Raw genomic sequence first — 18,204 nt, forward strand, 5'->3', positions numbered from 1 at the left:
GATATACAAATTTCCTACACTATCCAAATTTTTAGAATTTTTGGAGTAACAGAAGTATGGTTGTTGTTCAGATCATTACAGACTATTCTGTTTTTGACATATTCTGTTTTCAATGCATAGTTTGCTTGTTTGAGTGTTTCCATAGCTTATATTTAGTGATATAAATTGTGGAAATGATTAGATACAATAGGCATTATGTTAGAATAATTATGAATCTTGTCTTGGTAGTACCAAACTGAATGATTTGTCTTTATCATACTAACCTATCTCACGAAGTTCCGTTCAGTTTTGTGTTGTGAAGTTTTCAAGTTTTGGGTTAGATATCGATATGAGGAGAATACGGAGTGTCAAGACACTAAGCTTGGGGATTCCCAAGGCACCCTAAGGTAATATTCAAGGAATACCCAAGCAACTAAGCTTGGGGATGCCACGCAAGGCATCCCCTCTTTCGTCTCCAACATTATAGGTAACCTTACTTGGAGCTATATTTTTATTCACCACATGATACGTGTTTTGCTTGGAGCGTCATTTTATTTTATTAGGATTTGCTTTCTGTTATTTAGAGTAATGTTTTTCATCTTTTATTTCAATAAAAATGTCAAGTATAGCATTTGTCGTGCTTGTTTTGAAAGTCTATATGTTGTTGTTTGAAAACAGAAAGTTTGTTGTTATGTTTTGAATATTGGTGAATAGTCACAGTATGCTATGATAAATTTTCTACACTGTGGTCATTTTTCAGAATTTTTTGAGTTATAGAAGTGTGAATTTTCTTGCGTTCTTTACAGACTGTTCTGTTTAGACATATTGCTGTTATGTTTGCATTGTTTGCATATGTTTGCTTGTTTAATGATTCTATTTGAGGATAGGAGTATTAAATATGCAGAGGCATTTAGTATAAAATGTTAAATAATAATTTTATACTAACTTATCTCACGAGTTCTTGTTGAGTTTTGTGTGGATGAAGTTTTTAAGATTTAGGGAAATCGTGATATGAAAGGAATTAAGGAGACACAAAAGCTCAAGCTTGGGGATGCTCCACCTATAGTGTTATATCCATGGCTCATGCTCATGTATTGTGTGAAAGTTGAAAAAGCTTGAGAACATCAAAAGTATGAAACAATTGCTTGGCTTGTCATCGGGGTTGTGCATGATTTAATACTTTGTGTGATGAAGATGGAGCATAGCCAGACTATATGATTTTGTAGGGATAACTTTCCTTGGCCATGTTATTTTGAGAATACATGATTGCTTTATTAGTATGCTTGAAGTATTATTGTTTGTATGTCAATATTAAACTTTTGTTTTGAATGTTATGGATCTGAATATTCTTGTCACAATTAATAAGATTACATGGATAAATATGTTAGGTAGCATTCCACATCAAAAAAATTGTCTTTATCATTTACCTACTCGAGGACGAGCAGGAATTAAGCTTGGGGATGCTTGTTACATCTCCAACGTATCTATAATTTTTGATTGTTCCATGCTATTATATTATCTATTTGGATGTTTTATATGCTATTTTACATTATTTGGGGGGGTAACCTATTAACCCAGAGTCCAGTGCCAGTTTCTATTTTTTTCCTTGTTTTTGAGTTTTACAGAAAAGGAATATCAAACGAGTCCAAATGAGCTGAAAATTTATGGTGATTTTTTATGGACCAGAAGAAGCCCATGGAGCATCGAAGTTGGGCCATAAGAGTCTAGAGGCAACCACAAGGGTAGGGGGCGCCCCCTAGGGCGCGCCCCTATGGCTTGTGGGGCCCTCGAGCGTCCCCCTGACGTGAGACCGATGCAAAAAATTCCTATAAATCCTGAAACCCCCATAAAGAAACCTAGATCGGGAGTTCCGTCGCCAAAAGCCTCTGTAGCCACAAAAACCAATCTTGAGCTCGTTTCGGCACCCTGCCGGAGGGGGAAACCATCACTGGTGGCCATCTTCATTATCCCGGCGGTCTCCATGACGAGGAGGGAGTAGTTCACCCTCGGGGTTGAGGGTATGTACCAGTAGATATGTGTTTGATCTCTCTCTCTCTCTCCCGTGTTCTTAATTTGCACGATCTTGATGTACCGCGAGCTTTGTTAGTATAGTTGAATCATATGGTGTTTCTCCCCTCTCTACCTTCTTGTGATGAATTGAGTCTTGCTCTTTGAGGTTTCGTTATGTTGGATTGAGTATTGGATTTTAGAATACTTGATGTGTGTCTTGCGATGGGATCTGTGGTGACAATGGGATGTTCTATTGATTCACTTGATGTATATTTTTGGCACTCAACTCGCCGATTCCCGAGGTGACATTGGGGTGATCTATGCATAGGGGTTGATGCACGTTTTCGTCCTACGTTCTCCGATAGAAACTTCGGAGTGATTCTTTCTCGCACGTTGAGGGATTGTTATATGATCCAATTATGTTATCATTGTTGAGAGAACTTGCACTAGTGAAAGTATGAACCCTAGGCCTTGTTTCCAAGCATTGCAATACCGTTTTTCCTCACTTTTGTTACTAGTTACCTTGCTGTTTTTTTATTTTCAGATTACAAAAACCTATATCTACTATCCATATTACATTTGTATCACCATCTCTTCACCGAACTAGTGCACCTATACAATTTACCATTGTATTGGGTGTGTTGTGGACACAAGAGACTCTTTGTTATTCGGTTGCAGGGTTGTCTGAGAGAGACCATCTTCATCCTACGCCTCCCACGGATTGATAAGCCTTAGGTCATCCACTTGAGGAAAATTGCTACTGTCCTATAAAACTCGGCTCTTGGAGGCCCAACACGAGTCTTCAAGAAGAAGGTTGCATAGTAGACATCAATGTCCACGGTTCCGATATTGATCATTGAACGGAAGGAGTTTTCATTCATGTCCATATTTTACCGAACCTGCAGGGTCACACACTTAAGGGATTACGATCCGTTGAGTTACCGAAAAAATTTCAAGAATAAAAGAAATTGTTTTCAGAGAAACTGGAAGCATTTCGGGGTTACCAGATTAGTTTCAGAAAAAACTAGGTAATACCAAGTAATGATATGCGGGCAGAAATGTTTCTAGGGACCTAATATAAATAATAAAAAGACTTAGGTAATTATTTAGGAGTCCCTATGTTTAGAGTCAATGGACTAAGGGAAATATCAATTGGTCTATTACTGAAGAGCTAATATGCCCTTAGGCCCTTAAAGTGGAGGCACCCTCCCACCGTCGTGGCTTTTTAGACAAGCTAAAGGGGGAAGGACTCCTCCTCCCCTAGGCGGGCGCAAGGGAAGGGGAGCCCCTCCTCCAAGTCAGCCTCCTCACACACAGAGACACACACACCTATATTTACGAGAGCACCCGTCCCCCCCTCCCCCCGCGCGCGCGAGCACACAAGCCCTTTGTTCCATGGCGTCCACTATCTAGCTCTTGTTCTTGTTTAGACTTGTTCTAGACTAGACCTAGCTATGGTTTTCTCTCGTTCACATAATAGAGAAGCCTCGTAAGGCTCTCTTCTTTCTCATCTAGTTCTCCACAACGACAAGCTCTGGATGGCTAAGTGTTGCCGGATTAGAATGCCCGTACGCGTGCAATTCATAGAGAGGTCGTACTTTCAGTCTTCGGTTCGATGGGTCGTTCATGAACTATTCAAGGGACTTCATCAGCAATCTACTCCAACTTTCTTCCACTGCAACTCATAGTTGGTAATGATCCAAACCTCTATATGCATCTTAATAGTGTTCATATGTCATACTTTTTGTTTTTCATCAAGGTTTTAGTAAGGTATAATATCAACACAAGATGATATGTCATACTTTTTGTTTTTCACAGCGAGGTTTTTAAGGAAATATATACAATATGTGTATTATCCTTTAATTTATTGTTCTCTTATTGTTTTAAAAGGCGACGATTGCTATTGTATATTTTCTCCTTATTTGCCCACTGGGTTTGGAGGAGTTTAAGCAACATATCAAACATTATACTTGCTCACGTTTTTCCCATGGAATTTTTAAAGGAATCTTTATCAAGATGAAGTCTGCTGACAAGACCAAGCAGTGATTATGGGGGAGTGCTCGGATTAATTTTTTTTTTGACGATGAATGACAGTGGGAGAGGCTCCCACTGACTTTGTATTACTCACAGATGGGTGTTACATGTTTACATGGGGGGTTTGCAGGGTCCCCTTGTGCCCTATATGTACAAAGAAGAAAATTTGTGCCTCCTACAAGTTATGTGTGAAAGTGCTTAAGAAGGGACGAAGCTCTTCTTTACAATTATGAGCAAGGAGGCCCAACAGATGTTTGAATCTATCAAGCCATGCAGCGAAAGAGTGTGGCACTCCCCTGAAGAACTCATTGTTCCTCTCCTTCCATATGCTCCAGGCGGCCATCAAAAAAATGTCCATGAACAACGGTTGCCTCCAGCGATTTTTACCTCCATGCAAGATGGAGATCCTGTTGCCATCATGCGGCCATGTCAGACCAACCTTGTCCCAACAACGTTTGCTAAAGGGGCAGGAGAAAAATAAGTGTTCAACTGTTTCCTCAGGAGGATTCTGGCAGAGCATACAGGCATAGTTGTTGTTTGCCACAGCATAGTGCCTCCGCTTCAACATATTTCGCGTGTTTAGGCAGTCAACCAGCAGCAACCAGCCAAACATTTTGAATTTCATGGGGCTCTTGGCTTTCCAAAGCCATATGAAGGCATCATCGGCGTTCATCTCCCTAAAGCAGTGGTTGTAGTAGCTTTTGGCTGAGAATTTTGCATTGATGGTACTAACCCAAATATCTGCAGCACCCCTCACAGGAATAACATGCATGGAGCCTCTCTGAATCTCCCTTACTTCCTCTCTCGCTTGTGCGAAGAGTGGCAGAAGCGTGGCTGGGTTTGTCGCTTGCAAAGCATTGCAGACGGACTCATCCTCATTTGTGGCAAATGAGAAAGCTCTAGGGTAGATCTCGGAGAGTGGGGATTCCTGGTCGTGTACAAACCATACTTCCTTCCAGAACAGCACAGAGGTCCCATCACCTATAGTAGCTTTTGAGATCCCTCGAAAAATATGGCTGAGATGCATGATATCGCGCCACCAGAATGACCCGATTGGGTCTGCAGCATGCGGTGCCATGTTCACATAATATGTGTCCCAGATCAATGTCACCCACGGTACATCTAGGCGGTTGTAGAATTTATAAAGATGTTTTAGGAGCAATGCCACGTTTTGGGTTTTGATGTCGATCACCCCCAGACCACCTTTGTGCTTTGTCCTGCAAACCAGATCCCATGCGGCCAAAGAATTATTTTTGACACCTGCCTCAGTGTTTTTGGCCCACAGACAGTACCTACGCAACTTGTCGATGTGCTCAATCACCTTTGGATGTAGTTTTAGCGTGCACATAGCATATATCATCATGGAAGTGATGATGGAGTTGACCAATGTGAGTTTGGCGCCAGCTGAGAGCAGGGACAGGGCCGTGGACACCTTCCTCTCAACCCCACACACCAAAGGCATTAGCTCAAGCAGCGTCGGTTTGGTTTTTCCCATGGGAAGCCCCATGTAGGTAAAAGGGAGCGACCCCACGTTGCATCCAAAAATTGTAGCCAAAACAGAAGCCTGTTGCAGGTCAAGATTGATTGGAATCAATGTTGATTTGTGGAAATTTATTTTCAGGCCAACTGACTCAGCATAATCAACCAGAATGGACTTCATACGGGTAGCTTGGTCAAGGCAAGCAGGCATGACCAGGATCGTGTCGTCAGCATATTGAATCACTGGGTAATCCCCTCTCCGGTTGGATGGAAAGGATAGATCAATTAAACCTTGGGAGTAAGCATCATTAATAGCCGCTTGAAGTAGGTCCGCCGCCAAAACAAAGATGAGTGGTGACAGCGGGTCGCCCTGTCTCACTCCACATTTACACAGAAATTTTCTTCCAGGCACCCCATTCAAAAGAACCGAAGAAACCCCAGAGGCAAAACTGGACCTCATCCAGCCAAGCCACCTGTCATCAAAGCCCATGTGTTTCATGATCTGCAACATCGGTTCATGTTCAATTATATCAAATGCTTTGGCAAAGTCAAGCTTCAGTAATACTATCTCTCTCGCAGATGTTTGACATTGGTGGATGTATTCGAACGTCCACGCCAAACAGTCCTGGATGGTACGACCCTTGAGGAACCCATACTGATTTTTATGGATGATTTTCAGAATGACTTTCTGCAGGCGGTTGGCTAGGATTTTCGTGACAATTTTCAGGCAACAGTTAAGCAATGTTATGGGCCTGAAATCATTAGCCGTAAGAGGAGAGGAGATCTTCAGAATGAGAGTGATATAACCCTCACTGATGCTGGATATGTCAAGGTTGCCTTCGTGAAAATCATGACACATTTTGTAGATATCTTCCTTTATAATGTGCCAGCAAGTTTTGAGGAAGCAATCATTAAAACCATCGGGACCGGGAGCCCTGTCAGTAGGCATCTCTTTGATCACCGCATCGATCTCATTATTAGAAAATGGGGCTAAAAGCACATCCAGGCCTTCCACCTTTTTGATGATGCGGTTAAGATCAAAATGCATGTTAGTGGGTTTAGAGGTCCCCAAACGTTCCTTGAATGTGTTGAACAACACCCCTTCCTTGCCAGCATGATCAGTGACCTCAACATCTCTATCTTGCAAATTGGCAATTGAGTTATGCCTAAAGCGTTCAGTAGCAAGAGATTGGAACAGTTTAGTGTTCTCATCAGCAAATCTGAAATATCTAACGGTGCATCTTTTCCTCCAATATTCGTTCTAATACTTTAGGAGACAATTGAGGTGTCTTTTCAGGATACATCTGAAGTTTGCTTCCTGGACAAACAGAACCCTCTTGTCTTCTAAAGCATCAAGATTGGCTAATGCATCATTGCTGTTTTGAATCATGATCTTCAGTTTGGAGATACCTCTACTCCAACGTTTGAGATCATAACGTAGCGTTTTGAGCTTCTTACAAACGACAGCAGCAGAATTGGAGGCGTGGCATGGTTTACTCCAAGAATTGGCCACAACATCAGAGAAACCAGGGTGATTGACCCAGAAGTTCTCAAACCGAAAAAGGTTTGATTTTGGGATTTTGGATTCGGTTGAAATCACGCACGGAATATGGTCAGAGACTGGTTTTCCCAGAGGTAGAACCATCATATTAGGAAAAGATGTGGTCCAATTTGATGATGAGAAGAACCAATCAAACTGCTCTAGGAGCGGGTCGTCCTGCATATTAATCCACGTGAAGGCTCTACCCTTAACTGAGATTTCTATTAAGGATTGTGCACGTATCAGCTCATTGAACAACAGCATATCAGATGCATCTCCCCCTGGCTTATTTCTGTTTTCAGTGGATCGTATGTAATTGAAGTCACCCAAAATTAACCAATTTTCATCATCTGGTATGGTAAGGTCAAATAGCCAGGAGGTGAAATCAGCCCGTCCCTGATCCGTACATGGGCCGTAAACATTCACCAAGTTCCAAGACTCATTTGACTGAGTAGCCACAAAAGAAACACCCACCGCAAAAGATTCCACATGCCAAGGTGTGCCCACAAAAACAGAACTGTTCCAGATAGTGATAATTCCACCCGACGCCCCAATCGATGGCGCGAAAACAAATTTATCAAACCGCTTGGGGCAGAACGATTTAATAAATGCTAAATCAAAATATTCCCGCTTGGTTTCCTGAATGCATAGAACAGAACAACCACTAGAGTCGATAGCATTCCTAAGTGCCAAAAGTTTGCTTTCAGAGTTAATCCCTCTGATGTTCCACGACAAGATGTTCCACGATTTATTCATTAATAGAAAGAAAATCAGACCGCCTCATCAGAGGCAATCTGCTGGGTAGCCAGCAGCTTGTCTTCAGAGATGTCTTCAGGCACAATGACGCACCGATCGCCCACCTGCTGGAGCTTCAGAATGGTTGTTGGAGGAGGGCACAACGCGGTTGGAGCAGCATCCATGGAGACAGCAGAGACGGTAGGGACGATCCTGGCCTTCACCCTCGAGCGGCTGGGTTTCACCTCAGAAGCATTGGAAACCTTGAAGCCATCATATTTGTTGGATCTAGAACTCCTCCGGACAGCAGTAGTGTCGAGAGGGACCTTGGCATTATGGCCTGCAGCAGAATTAAACAAAGAGGAGGACGCCAACACTTGTAGAGCAGTGCCAGTAGTTGGGGCATTCAGATCAACCTGGATTGCAGTATGAAATGGCACATTAGGATTTGAGATCTCCTGTGGCAGACACAAGGTACCATCAGTAACCTGGGCCACCTCTGTTGTGACACCCGAATAAGCAGATAAGTGCAGCGGTCCAATGCAAACACCCAACAGAAAGCGAGCACTGAAAATGATGGCTATATGGTCAGGTTCAGGCTTCAGATTCTGCAACCAAAGAGCACAGGCTGCCTCCAAGTGTTTCTGAATCAGATGGAACGGGTTAAGAGGAAACATAACAGACCCAGCGTGTCCATTGGTGATGGCTCGCGTGTAGATGCGTTTAAGCATCGAGCCCATCCATAGCAGCAGCTCATGATCCAACGTAATGGTGACATAAACAGAGTCACCCCCAGCACGAGCAAAAGCCTCCCTTGCAGCCAAATTTCCATTTATAAAGCCATCCGCCAGGCTCTCCACTGCAGCAACTTCATCTTCAGATGCCCAAACGTCAGATAGATTGTCATGCACATTTTGCTCAAGATCCACTCCATCCATCAAAGATGGGCCATCATACTGAAAGAAAGACCTGAAGCTGAAATCAGTGTATGGTGGGGGCACCATAGGCCAAGCCCTCCAACCATTTTCCTGAATTTGCTCTTGAGCAGGGGCAGGGGCATTCCAAGCCTCCTCGTTCTGAGCCTGTTGGGCAGCCAGATCATCCAAGTGAGCCTGCTGCATGAGAGTGTAGAATGGTAGCTGATAAGGGTGAGGCGAAGCATTCAGAAGCGGTGGTGGGTCCTCAGTGCCCATCAGACCAGGAATAGTGTTGCGACCATTAAGAACATACACTGGTACGGACCATGAACGACCCAACCCAGGCAGTAAACCTACCCTGGTGACGAGCAGGTTGTGCGGAACCTCGGCAACATCCTTAATATGACATTTGACAAGAACTCTAGCCTTGTTCTGATTCGGGCGGGGCCACACCAGAAGCTTCCCAAAGTTGGAAACTGCCTTGTGCACATAATGTTCAGTCTGATAGTCCATAAGAAAGGCAAGCATCATAATTCAAACTTCATACTCAAAAGCAGGCATGCGCATGTTTGGGCCTTCGTCATGCGGAATCAGAGAGAAGTGAGAATCATCAGTCAGAGCATGGGGACCCTCTCTAATCGCATTATCCCTACTTTCCATGTCGGAGAAAACTACGCATCCAATGCCCAGAGGATAAATAAAATCACCTAGCAGCTCGTATTCAAGATCGACAGTGATGATGCGACAGACCTCAGCAAGCCAATACTCCTTCAGATGATCAGGAACTGGGGGGTCAATGGTGACGATGGCATACCTATCATGGTTGCGCGGAGGATCGTCGACCACCATAACCTGGCGCTGGATGCGATGAGCAGGACCTCGGTCAAACGTCGATCCATCAGGAGCAAAGGCGAAGGGGTGCACCGCAAAGTTCGCCATGGCCGCTGCTCGGGAGGAACTGCAGATTGGAATTGGGGCGGCCGGCGAGGAGGAGCAAACGGTGGTTTTGTGCGGAGGCAAGGGCTGCAGGGTTGTCAAACTCGAGGTGGACGACTCAACACCCGATTGGGGGTTTTGGCAGGCGGACGTGACTACACCTGCATAAGGGAGGCGTATCGTCGAGCAATGAGGAGGGGCCATGTCCGAAGGGAGCGGGATCTTTTGCTTCCGTATCCAAACAAGGTGTGCCTTCGGGTCCCGTTTTCTACGTGTAGCATGAGCCACCATTTGATTACCTACCATAGAAGATCCTGAGTCATTGTTGGGTAAGATCCCATTAGATATGGACTCGTGGGGTATGGTCGGTGTCCAGCAAAGCTTGGGTAGTTTAGAACACAAAGTAGGCTTGCGGGCCCTGTGGCATATATGCATACAAAACGGACATCTAGTAAGCCCAGGACAGTTCACTGAACGGTGGCCCGAGGCCAGACATGCAGAGCAATTGAACTTGTTAGACCGGCCCAGAGTGCATGGCACATGACGTGGGGAATCTTGCACCGCACTATCAATCCTTGGTGTTAAACAAGGACAGTTTCTAGTAGTGTCACCGCAACGCTGGCAAAAAAAACCGTGCACAATGATTCCAAGTGACCAAAACGATCACACTACGGGCAATGTTGAAGCCGATTATAAATATAATCCTTAGTTGGCACATCACGAATATCAACCATTATACGTACACTATCGTTGTTGTAGCCAACCTGCCATCCATCTAAAATATGAAAGAGCTTATCAGTTGGAATGGAATCCCATAATTCCTGCGTAAACCGATTGCCCTGAAAGGATGGTAACTGATCTGAGGAAGCCGGCCGGATAGGCAAGTTAACAGATCCGAGACGAAAACATTGATCAGAATCCTGAGAAGTCGGAAAAGATAACCTGCCAATAGTGAGATCCGGTACGTCACCGTCGCCGGAATGTCTCGTCGTCGGCGTGATGGTGAGCCCAAACTTATCAAACACAGCCAAAGAGACCGGGTCAGAAATTGCCACAGATTTTGACGCTAGCCATTTAGACTTGATAGCCGGGCCAGGTGAAGAGGCTAGGTCATTTAACTCAGAATCGGCATTCCATCCACATGATTGAACATGAGCCCGAGCACCTCGATGGATATGGAAATGGCATATGAAGTCCGGCCAAATGCGGTCATGGAGGCCATAAATAAAATGCCCAACCCGATTAGATGCCACCGAAAACCGGAAACGACGATCCCCCAGACGCAGCACATTGAAACCATCACTGATGCCACCAATGCAAGACTGAAGAGCCAATCCCACAGATTCCACTGAGAGAGGAAAAGAGGCCGAGGAGAAAGAAACTTCAAGGAAGAACTCCTTGGAGTGGGGGTTGGGGACGAAGTGAACCGTAGATCCAAAGCGAGCACTCACCTTGCCCTCGACCTTGAGGCCGAGGGAGAAATCCCAATGGAGGAGGCCGTCCATTGTTGTTGCCGGGGCGGGTGACTAGGGTAGGGAGTCGCCATCGCCATGGGAGTCGCCTTGGGAGGGTGGGAGGGTGGGAGTCGCCATCTTCAGATGAAAAGTTAAGGACTCAAATGAACTAGGCATGCATTTCTGTGATCGGATTAATTAATGTGTTATTTGTAGGAACTGTCAGCAGTTGTCTTAGGGCAATAGACACGACGGTTGCTCCCATCTATGTATGCCTATTAGGCTGCTGCCAATGCATGGGTGCTTAGATGAGGTGCTAAGCACATTAAATAGCTTAGCAACTATACTCCCCAATGCATAGGTGTTTAGCTTAGATTAGCCACATAGCAACATACACTAGTAACATACACATATCCTTAGACTATGTTACTACCTTCATAGTGGGTAGTAACATAAGACTAGTCATAGTGGGAGTAACTTCAGCAGTAACATCGAGTCCAACTCAGCAAATTTGCTTATGTGGCAATGAGTTAATGAGGAAAGAGATAGTTATAGTACTTAGCTACTTACTGTAACATCACATGTTCCAATGCAATATGAGTCTATAACCTAATAAATGAAGTTTTGCATGTTACCATACTTATGTTACTACCCACTATGAAGTTAGTAACATAGTATAGGGATATGTGTATGTTACTAGTGTATGTTACTCACTAAGTGTGGTGTCATGCAGAGCTTCATTTATTAGGTTATAGACTCATAATGCATTGGGACATGTGATGTTACCGTAACTAGCTAAGTTACTCAAACTACCTCTCCTCATTAACTCATTGCCATATAAGCAAATTTGCTTAGTTGGACTCAATGTTGTTACTCCCACTATGGCTAGTCTTATGGTTGCTAAGCTTGCTTCGTTTAATGATTTAGCAACTAGAGCTCTTCATGTACTGGTGGACTTCCTTCCTTAAATATTTTGACTAGGTTCACGTGCTTAGCATTGTTTTTTACTGGGGTCACCACATCAGATTTTTTGCATACATAGAAGGCTTAGCACTTGTACAAGATGAAGCATTGGGAGGGGCTTAAGAGCGTCCTTAGCACTGTAGAAACAGGAGTACTCTCATCAATAAAGATTAAAAAAATCAACAAAGAATAAAGATTAACTATTCTCATTACATCTCTGTTTACTATTTGCATCGATTGAGTCTCTCGTTTTCAACTTCAAACAGTGACGAGTGAAACTCGCTGGCGCCTGCTGCTTCTACGAGCGGGCGGCGCTGCGAGCCAATCCACCGTCACTCCTCAGGGATGGGAGCGCAGAGGAAGCACGAGGGGCTTGCCCGAACAGCCACGGGCAGGCGCATCGTACGCTGTGGAAGCGGGCCGATCAAGAGCTCACGCGGGGGCAGGCGACACCAAAGCATCGCCTATTCAACAATTCAGTCAAGCGGGCCGGAATAAAAAGTGAATGCAGATTCCCGTTTACTTTCATCTTCACTTCTTTCTTAATTTTAAAGAGAATGTCTTGTACTGTCCTTCCATGTTCATCCTTCCTTCCCAAAATAAAACAACTGTTTTCTTGACCAGGAAACTAGAATGTAAGTAGTCTTTTCCTTTTCATCGCCCTTAAAGCTGGAATAACAACTGGAGCAGGACCAGGAAGAGAGACTAAACGCAAAAAGGTAGCCCCTACTACGCAACAGATTTGTTGACCCGGATTGGCAACGAGCCAATGGTCACAACATCAACCAAGGGACTCTTATCTTCAGCCTTCTTTGTCTTGGAACTGATTGTAAGAGAACCAACTTTCGCAACAATTGAATCATCTTCGGGTGCCTCCAATCTGACAATTGCATAGCTAATATTAACTCCACTCTCACGCAATTTTGACGATCCATGTCCAGCACCATCAGGATTCGGTTTAGGGTTTTCCACCTTCTTCCAGTATTGTTGCTTCCCATCCATGCTCATTTTCAAGGTTGAAGTTTGTGGCTGGCTAGTTGAAGATCTAGGCGCTTTGTCATTATCCTGCTTGCCATAACAACGGTTTTCTTGATGCCCATTTTCTTTCCCAGCCTCACTACCAACTTGTTTTTCAACAGCATCCTGTTGTTTGATGCCATTACAATCATGTGGCTTCTCTGACATGTTCTGTATCTCCAATGTTCTGTCTATCAGCACACCACCAAATTTTGGCAGCTGAAGATCTGAGGCATCGCTCTTACGCTGTGAGACAGGCACAAAATCTGGAGCATTGTGACTCAACTTGGACCATCTGCGCTGCTTAATTCTTGCTTCATCTTCCTCGTATCTCATAAAATCGTCAAATAGGCACTCCTTCACTTTGATATCCTTCAAGATCTTGAGCACAGATATTCCAGGAACGTATGGGACCTGCATTTGAAGCTTGGATCATGATCACGAGGTTGAAAGCAGACACTACATGTATGCTCAGAACTAGACCATGGAAAAAGAATGCAATGTGAAGACACTTCACCACACGGAAACTAGTATTCACTAGATATTCCATGGATCGAAACTGGCTTCCCACAAATGGAATGCTTACCTCTTGGGTATCCCTGCTGTGTGTGACAGGCTTATTTTCATTATTCTGAAGCAAGATATTCTGCAAAGTATAGTTAGGTACGTCTTTGATTATATGCCATCTTACATGAAAGCAACCAGTCCATTTATCCTGGCACCAGAAGTCCATGTCCTTATGAAAATCGACAGGACCAACCATCTCGGCCAAGCCACAAAAGTGCCCGCTACCATTCACCTGATGAACCACAAGTCACATTTAATAATTGAATATTACGGACAAACCATATTTTAAGAAAATGGAAGTTGGACAAGTTGGAACTGCTTACAGAAAAGAACAGAAAAACTGGACACTTTGTAGAATTCCGCTTAGCTATTCGGTCAGCATCCCTATATGCGCAATCCAGCTTGCTATTTCCACTGGAGGAACTAGACCATACACCATACTTAATTGATTTGTGGATATCCGCCTCACCAATTGACTTGATAACGAAGAACTTTGCATAGGGATTGTCCACTTGGAGGTCATTACCGTTGTATTGGTCAGGTCTTATAAGGATTGTCCCATCTAAGTTCCCAACAATCAACCTTGACGTGTAGGATTTTGCAACTATGGCTGGTGACCTTTGGCCGCTATGTTTCTCCGCATTACTAGAGCCATGTGCCTTTAGTTGACCACTCGACTTTGAAGTAGGCTGAAATTTCTCAGCTGAAGCCCACTTCTGAGGATCAGATCCAACACATGCAAAACAATCATTTCCAGATAATTTTGCCTTTGGTGAATGCTTGGCAGCAGCCATTGGCCTGTCAAGCACATTTGTCGGTGCCTGATCGTAAGAATAATATTTCTCAGCTCAAGATAGGAACAAACTTACAGCATGAGAAAAGAAATAATCGACTTCTCTATCAACAGTAAGAAGCAGAAAGTGTTTTGGTGACTACAGAACTTTTACATGTAGTGGAGAAAATATAGAAGCTATTATGCTGAAAGATGTTGTACAGAATATAAAACGAACTACTCTATTGTAGTTGACCCAACAGTACTCTATGGTAACATCAATAACTAGCAATCTTCCATTAACAATTATCTCTGTCCTAGAGAAGAGGATGAGAGCTGGCAAGGTGGCTAGTAACACAACAAATACACATGTTGGAGAAGTATAATCAGCCTCACATTCAATGTTACTTCTACAATATGCATGCCTTGCAACATTGAAAAGCTACCATCCCAAAAGAACACCAAAAAGAAGGAACCATGACGACTGGGAGTGCCATATAGTAGTGGAATTTATTTCTAAAGATATATTCAGACGTGGTGGAAACAATTGCCCATTCACATCAGAGCATCATCAACTACTGGTACCCCAAAAGCTTCAACGGCATTACAGGCTTACTGTTCTGAGTTTTTCTTAGGCATGCTATTTTCATATTTAAGGGTTCATACACAAGAAATTAAGAGGAAATGATGGATCCTATAGTAGCTTCAACTCAACAAACAGTTCAGAGGATGTTATTTACTCCCTCCATTCTGATGAATAAGGTGTATTTCATTTCGTTAAGACAAGACTTTGAGCAAGAATCACTCTTCTAATATTTGATTTATGTGACACAAAATCACCATCATAACAAACTACTTCTAAATACGAACCTAGTGACACAAATTTCATGTCATATAATCTTGTATTTATGTAGCAATTATTGGTCAAATGCATGTCTTAACAAAACAAAATACGCCTTACATCTAGGAATGGAGGTAGTAAATGCTAAACAGCAGGCCTCACAAAAGAGAACAATGAGAGCAAGTCCCAGAAGAACATGTGCGCCTACCTGTGGGGTATGAAGAGGTTTAATAGACACCATGGACCCATTTCCCAGCTCTTGCTTCATTGGAAGTGAGTTATGCAACTGAACAATTGGTATCATTGAGTGATTCTGAAACTGCTTTGAAGAGACAATTGTTGATTGTACAGGCGGATTCACAACAACATCATTTTTCGGGGCAACAAGAGCCATCGAAGGTAACACATGATTTGTGGATGTTACAGCGTAAGCTGGCATGCTTGGAATGAATGCAACACTAGATGGGTGGAGAGATGTGGCAGTGATTCCTAGGACACTATCTACTGCATAAGGAAGAACAGATGGAATGTAATATGATGAGGGAACTACTTGGCATGTAGGGTCAGTATCAGGGACATATTCTTGTGGCAGATAAGATCCATCAATTATGTAACCAGGATCCATAGGGTAAGGGCTGTAGGAAGGATGAACTGATCCATTGTCAGGGGTAGCATAGTAAACAACCTGTGTGCCGTCAGTCTGGAAAGCCTGTGAGAGCAACATGTTAGAAATGTTCAAAGTAAAAAGAACGGGTACTGAAGAAATTTTGCTATTACACTAACCGGAAAATAAACATCTTGAGCATCATATCCTAGAGAGTTCCGATGGTTATACCAATCCATAGGTGATCCAACTTCTGTATTTAAAAGGACTGTGTATTATAATCTGATGGCACAGGGAAGTAAAAATACCATCAACTGCATGATGCAAATTAATATTTTACCTGCATAACCATATGTGTAGGAATTTACAGCAGTTGGAACATATACATTTTGTCCATACAATAATTCAGGGGTCATTTCCATCTCCGTACAATTGACAGCTTTGAAGGAAACGCCCCGCGTTATACTGTAGTGACTTGGCTGGAATGAGCAACAGAAAGCAAGTTACACAAAATTTAACAACATGCATCACACAGATAAAAAGATAACTGAAGGTGGCAACAAAGAGCATAGCAAGATGAACTCCAAAAAGTTGAGTACAAAATCTTTCTGGATAGCTGGCATAAAAATACGTAAACAAGTATGTATTGCAAGAAGATATAGTACAATAATTTACAAACATGGGGAGGAATATCAAAGGCAATTGTTATGATAAAAATTATGAGAAATGAAACATAGTGACTTAGATATTACTAGGAGTAACATGTTTATGTGCAGAAACTCTCAGCACAATTTATTGAGCATAGCTAACAGGTTAGATGATATGTTCGCTAAGTCAGAGCTTATCCTAAGTTGGTTAGGCTGGAGGATCAAATCTAATTAAGTCCTTCACACATAACAAATTCAAAAAAATCACAACGTGTAGTTACCCATCTTCCTGCCTTAGTTGAATAAGAATATTAGACTAGTGTGTCCCAGATTACATCAATCCCCATTCTCACACCTACAATCATCAAAATACTACGCGAACATGCCTAATTTTGATCAGCTCAGGAACACTATCATCATTCTGTATAATTTGATGCGAGCATAACGATGTAGACTTTGTTGCATAACCAAAATATCAAATCGAAGTTTGTGTCGGCCTAATTTTAACAGGCAACGAAAACAGCAGAGACCAATTTTAACGCAAGTTAATCGCCAAAATTACCAATTACACCCCTATAGTAAATCGAAGCAACAAAGGCTCAAACAGATGCAATACCATGATCAAACATGTTACCTTCGATAACAAAAATAACAAACGCGAAACTTCACAACAGATCTCCAACCCACACGCCACGACCGACAAGGAAAACCTAGATCCAAAACCGATCCGCCCACAAAACCAAAACCAGATATCGGCACATGACGCCGAACCTAATTCACCGGCCCGGCCCATGGCAAATAGATCCACACCTCCGCCATCCCGAAAGGAACCGGCATCGCCTACGGCCAGCGAGGAGGATGCAGACATGAATCAGATGGTTGAAGGCGGAGGCGGGGGGGGGTGTTAGGAGACTCACCAGTGACGACGTGTTACAGGCTTACAGCCTTGACTCCAGTCGCCGCCGGGGAAACCCTAAACCTAGGAGAGAAGGCGAAGAGGCAGGCGCGGCGGGGAGAAGCAAAGCGGGAAATGCGAGAGACGAGTTGGAGGCTGAGGGGGCGAGATTTTGTTCCTTCCTCTCGTCTTCCTTTCCGTATTTATATTCTGGCTTTCCTTTGCACGTCTTCGTTTCTGTATTTATATTCTGGCTTTCCTTTGCACATTGACAATTGTGACCTTGGGCTATATGGCGGTTCGAAACAGCGCGCGGTTACCGTGACAGGTCGGCCCGTTGCCGTGTCGCCTAGAAACCGCTTGGGTCACGCTGTCTGAAAGTGGTAACTCCCTTTTGTTAGGAGTGGTAAAAAGAAGAGTTGGACGTGTTTTGTTGCGTTGTTGGTGTTGTTGGGTTTCTTTTTAAAAGAATTGCTTTCTTTTAAAATATAAGGTGTATTATTATTTTTGAAAAGATAAATCTTTTAAGTTTCATCAAATTTGCAGAGAAATATATCAAAATTCATAATATCATATTGTGTTTTTTAGATTCATCATGAAATGAATTTTAATACCTTTTTTGTTTAATATTGCGGATGTCGATATTTTTGCTTTGAACTTGCTCTAAGTTAAAAAAAATTGACTTTCTAGAAAACTAATACCCTTTATAGTTTGGAACTGACAGAATATTTAGTACATGTGGGGAAGATGATACTGTGTTTTATTTTTGTTTATAATGTATTGATTTGGTGGGCCTTTCATGGTATGATTCTGT

General features: G+C 43.1%; 1 protein-coding gene across 3 annotated transcripts; it reads right to left on the reverse strand.

Annotated features, from left to right (window-relative positions):
• Window positions 1–12,185: 12,185 nt before the first annotated feature.
• LOC119276081 lies at window positions 12,186–17,587 on the reverse strand. 3 transcript variants are annotated; one of them, XM_037557067.1, is made up of 7 exons: window positions 17,413–17,587; window positions 16,189–16,327; window positions 16,028–16,101; window positions 15,453–15,953; window positions 13,955–14,452; window positions 13,651–13,863; window positions 12,186–13,478 (listed from the first exon to the last, which is right to left on the reverse strand). In XM_037557067.1, exons 2-7 carry the CDS (start codon window positions 16,268–16,270, stop codon window positions 12,777–12,779), a joined length of 2,070 nt encoding a protein of 689 aa, XP_037412964.1. In that variant the 5' UTR covers window positions 16,271–16,327; window positions 17,413–17,587; the 3' UTR covers window positions 12,186–12,776. The 3 variants fall into 3 exon arrangements, with proteins under 3 accessions (XP_037412964.1, XP_037412963.1, XP_037412962.1); XM_037557066.1 differs by lacking the exon at window positions 17,413–17,587 and adding an exon at window positions 17,130–17,311 and having other exon boundaries at window positions 13,756–13,863; XM_037557065.1 differs by lacking the exon at window positions 17,413–17,587 and adding an exon at window positions 17,130–17,307.
• Window positions 17,588–18,204: the final 617 nt, after the last annotated feature.

The sequence above is a fragment of the Triticum dicoccoides genome, chromosome 3B (assembly GCF_002162155.2).
Source record: "Triticum dicoccoides isolate Atlit2015 ecotype Zavitan chromosome 3B, WEW_v2.0, whole genome shotgun sequence".
NCBI classification, from domain to species: Eukaryota; Viridiplantae; Streptophyta; class Magnoliopsida; order Poales; family Poaceae; genus Triticum; species Triticum dicoccoides.

Excerpts from the sequence above, each read along its gene's own strand:
- LOC119276081 (XM_037557065.1), bottom strand. The coding sequence starts at position 17,288 with ATGGGCCGGGCCGGTGAATTAGGTTCGGCGTCATGTGCCGATATCTGG. Across the intron at positions 16,102-16,188 it reads CTACACATATGGTTATGCAG|AAGTTGGATCACCTATGGAT; the intron begins GTAAAATATTAA and ends TTTTAAATACAG. Across the intron at positions 13,479-13,650 it reads ACAGCAGGGATACCCAAGAG|GTCCCATACGTTCCTGGAAT; the intron begins GTAAGCATTCCA and ends CTTCAAATGCAG.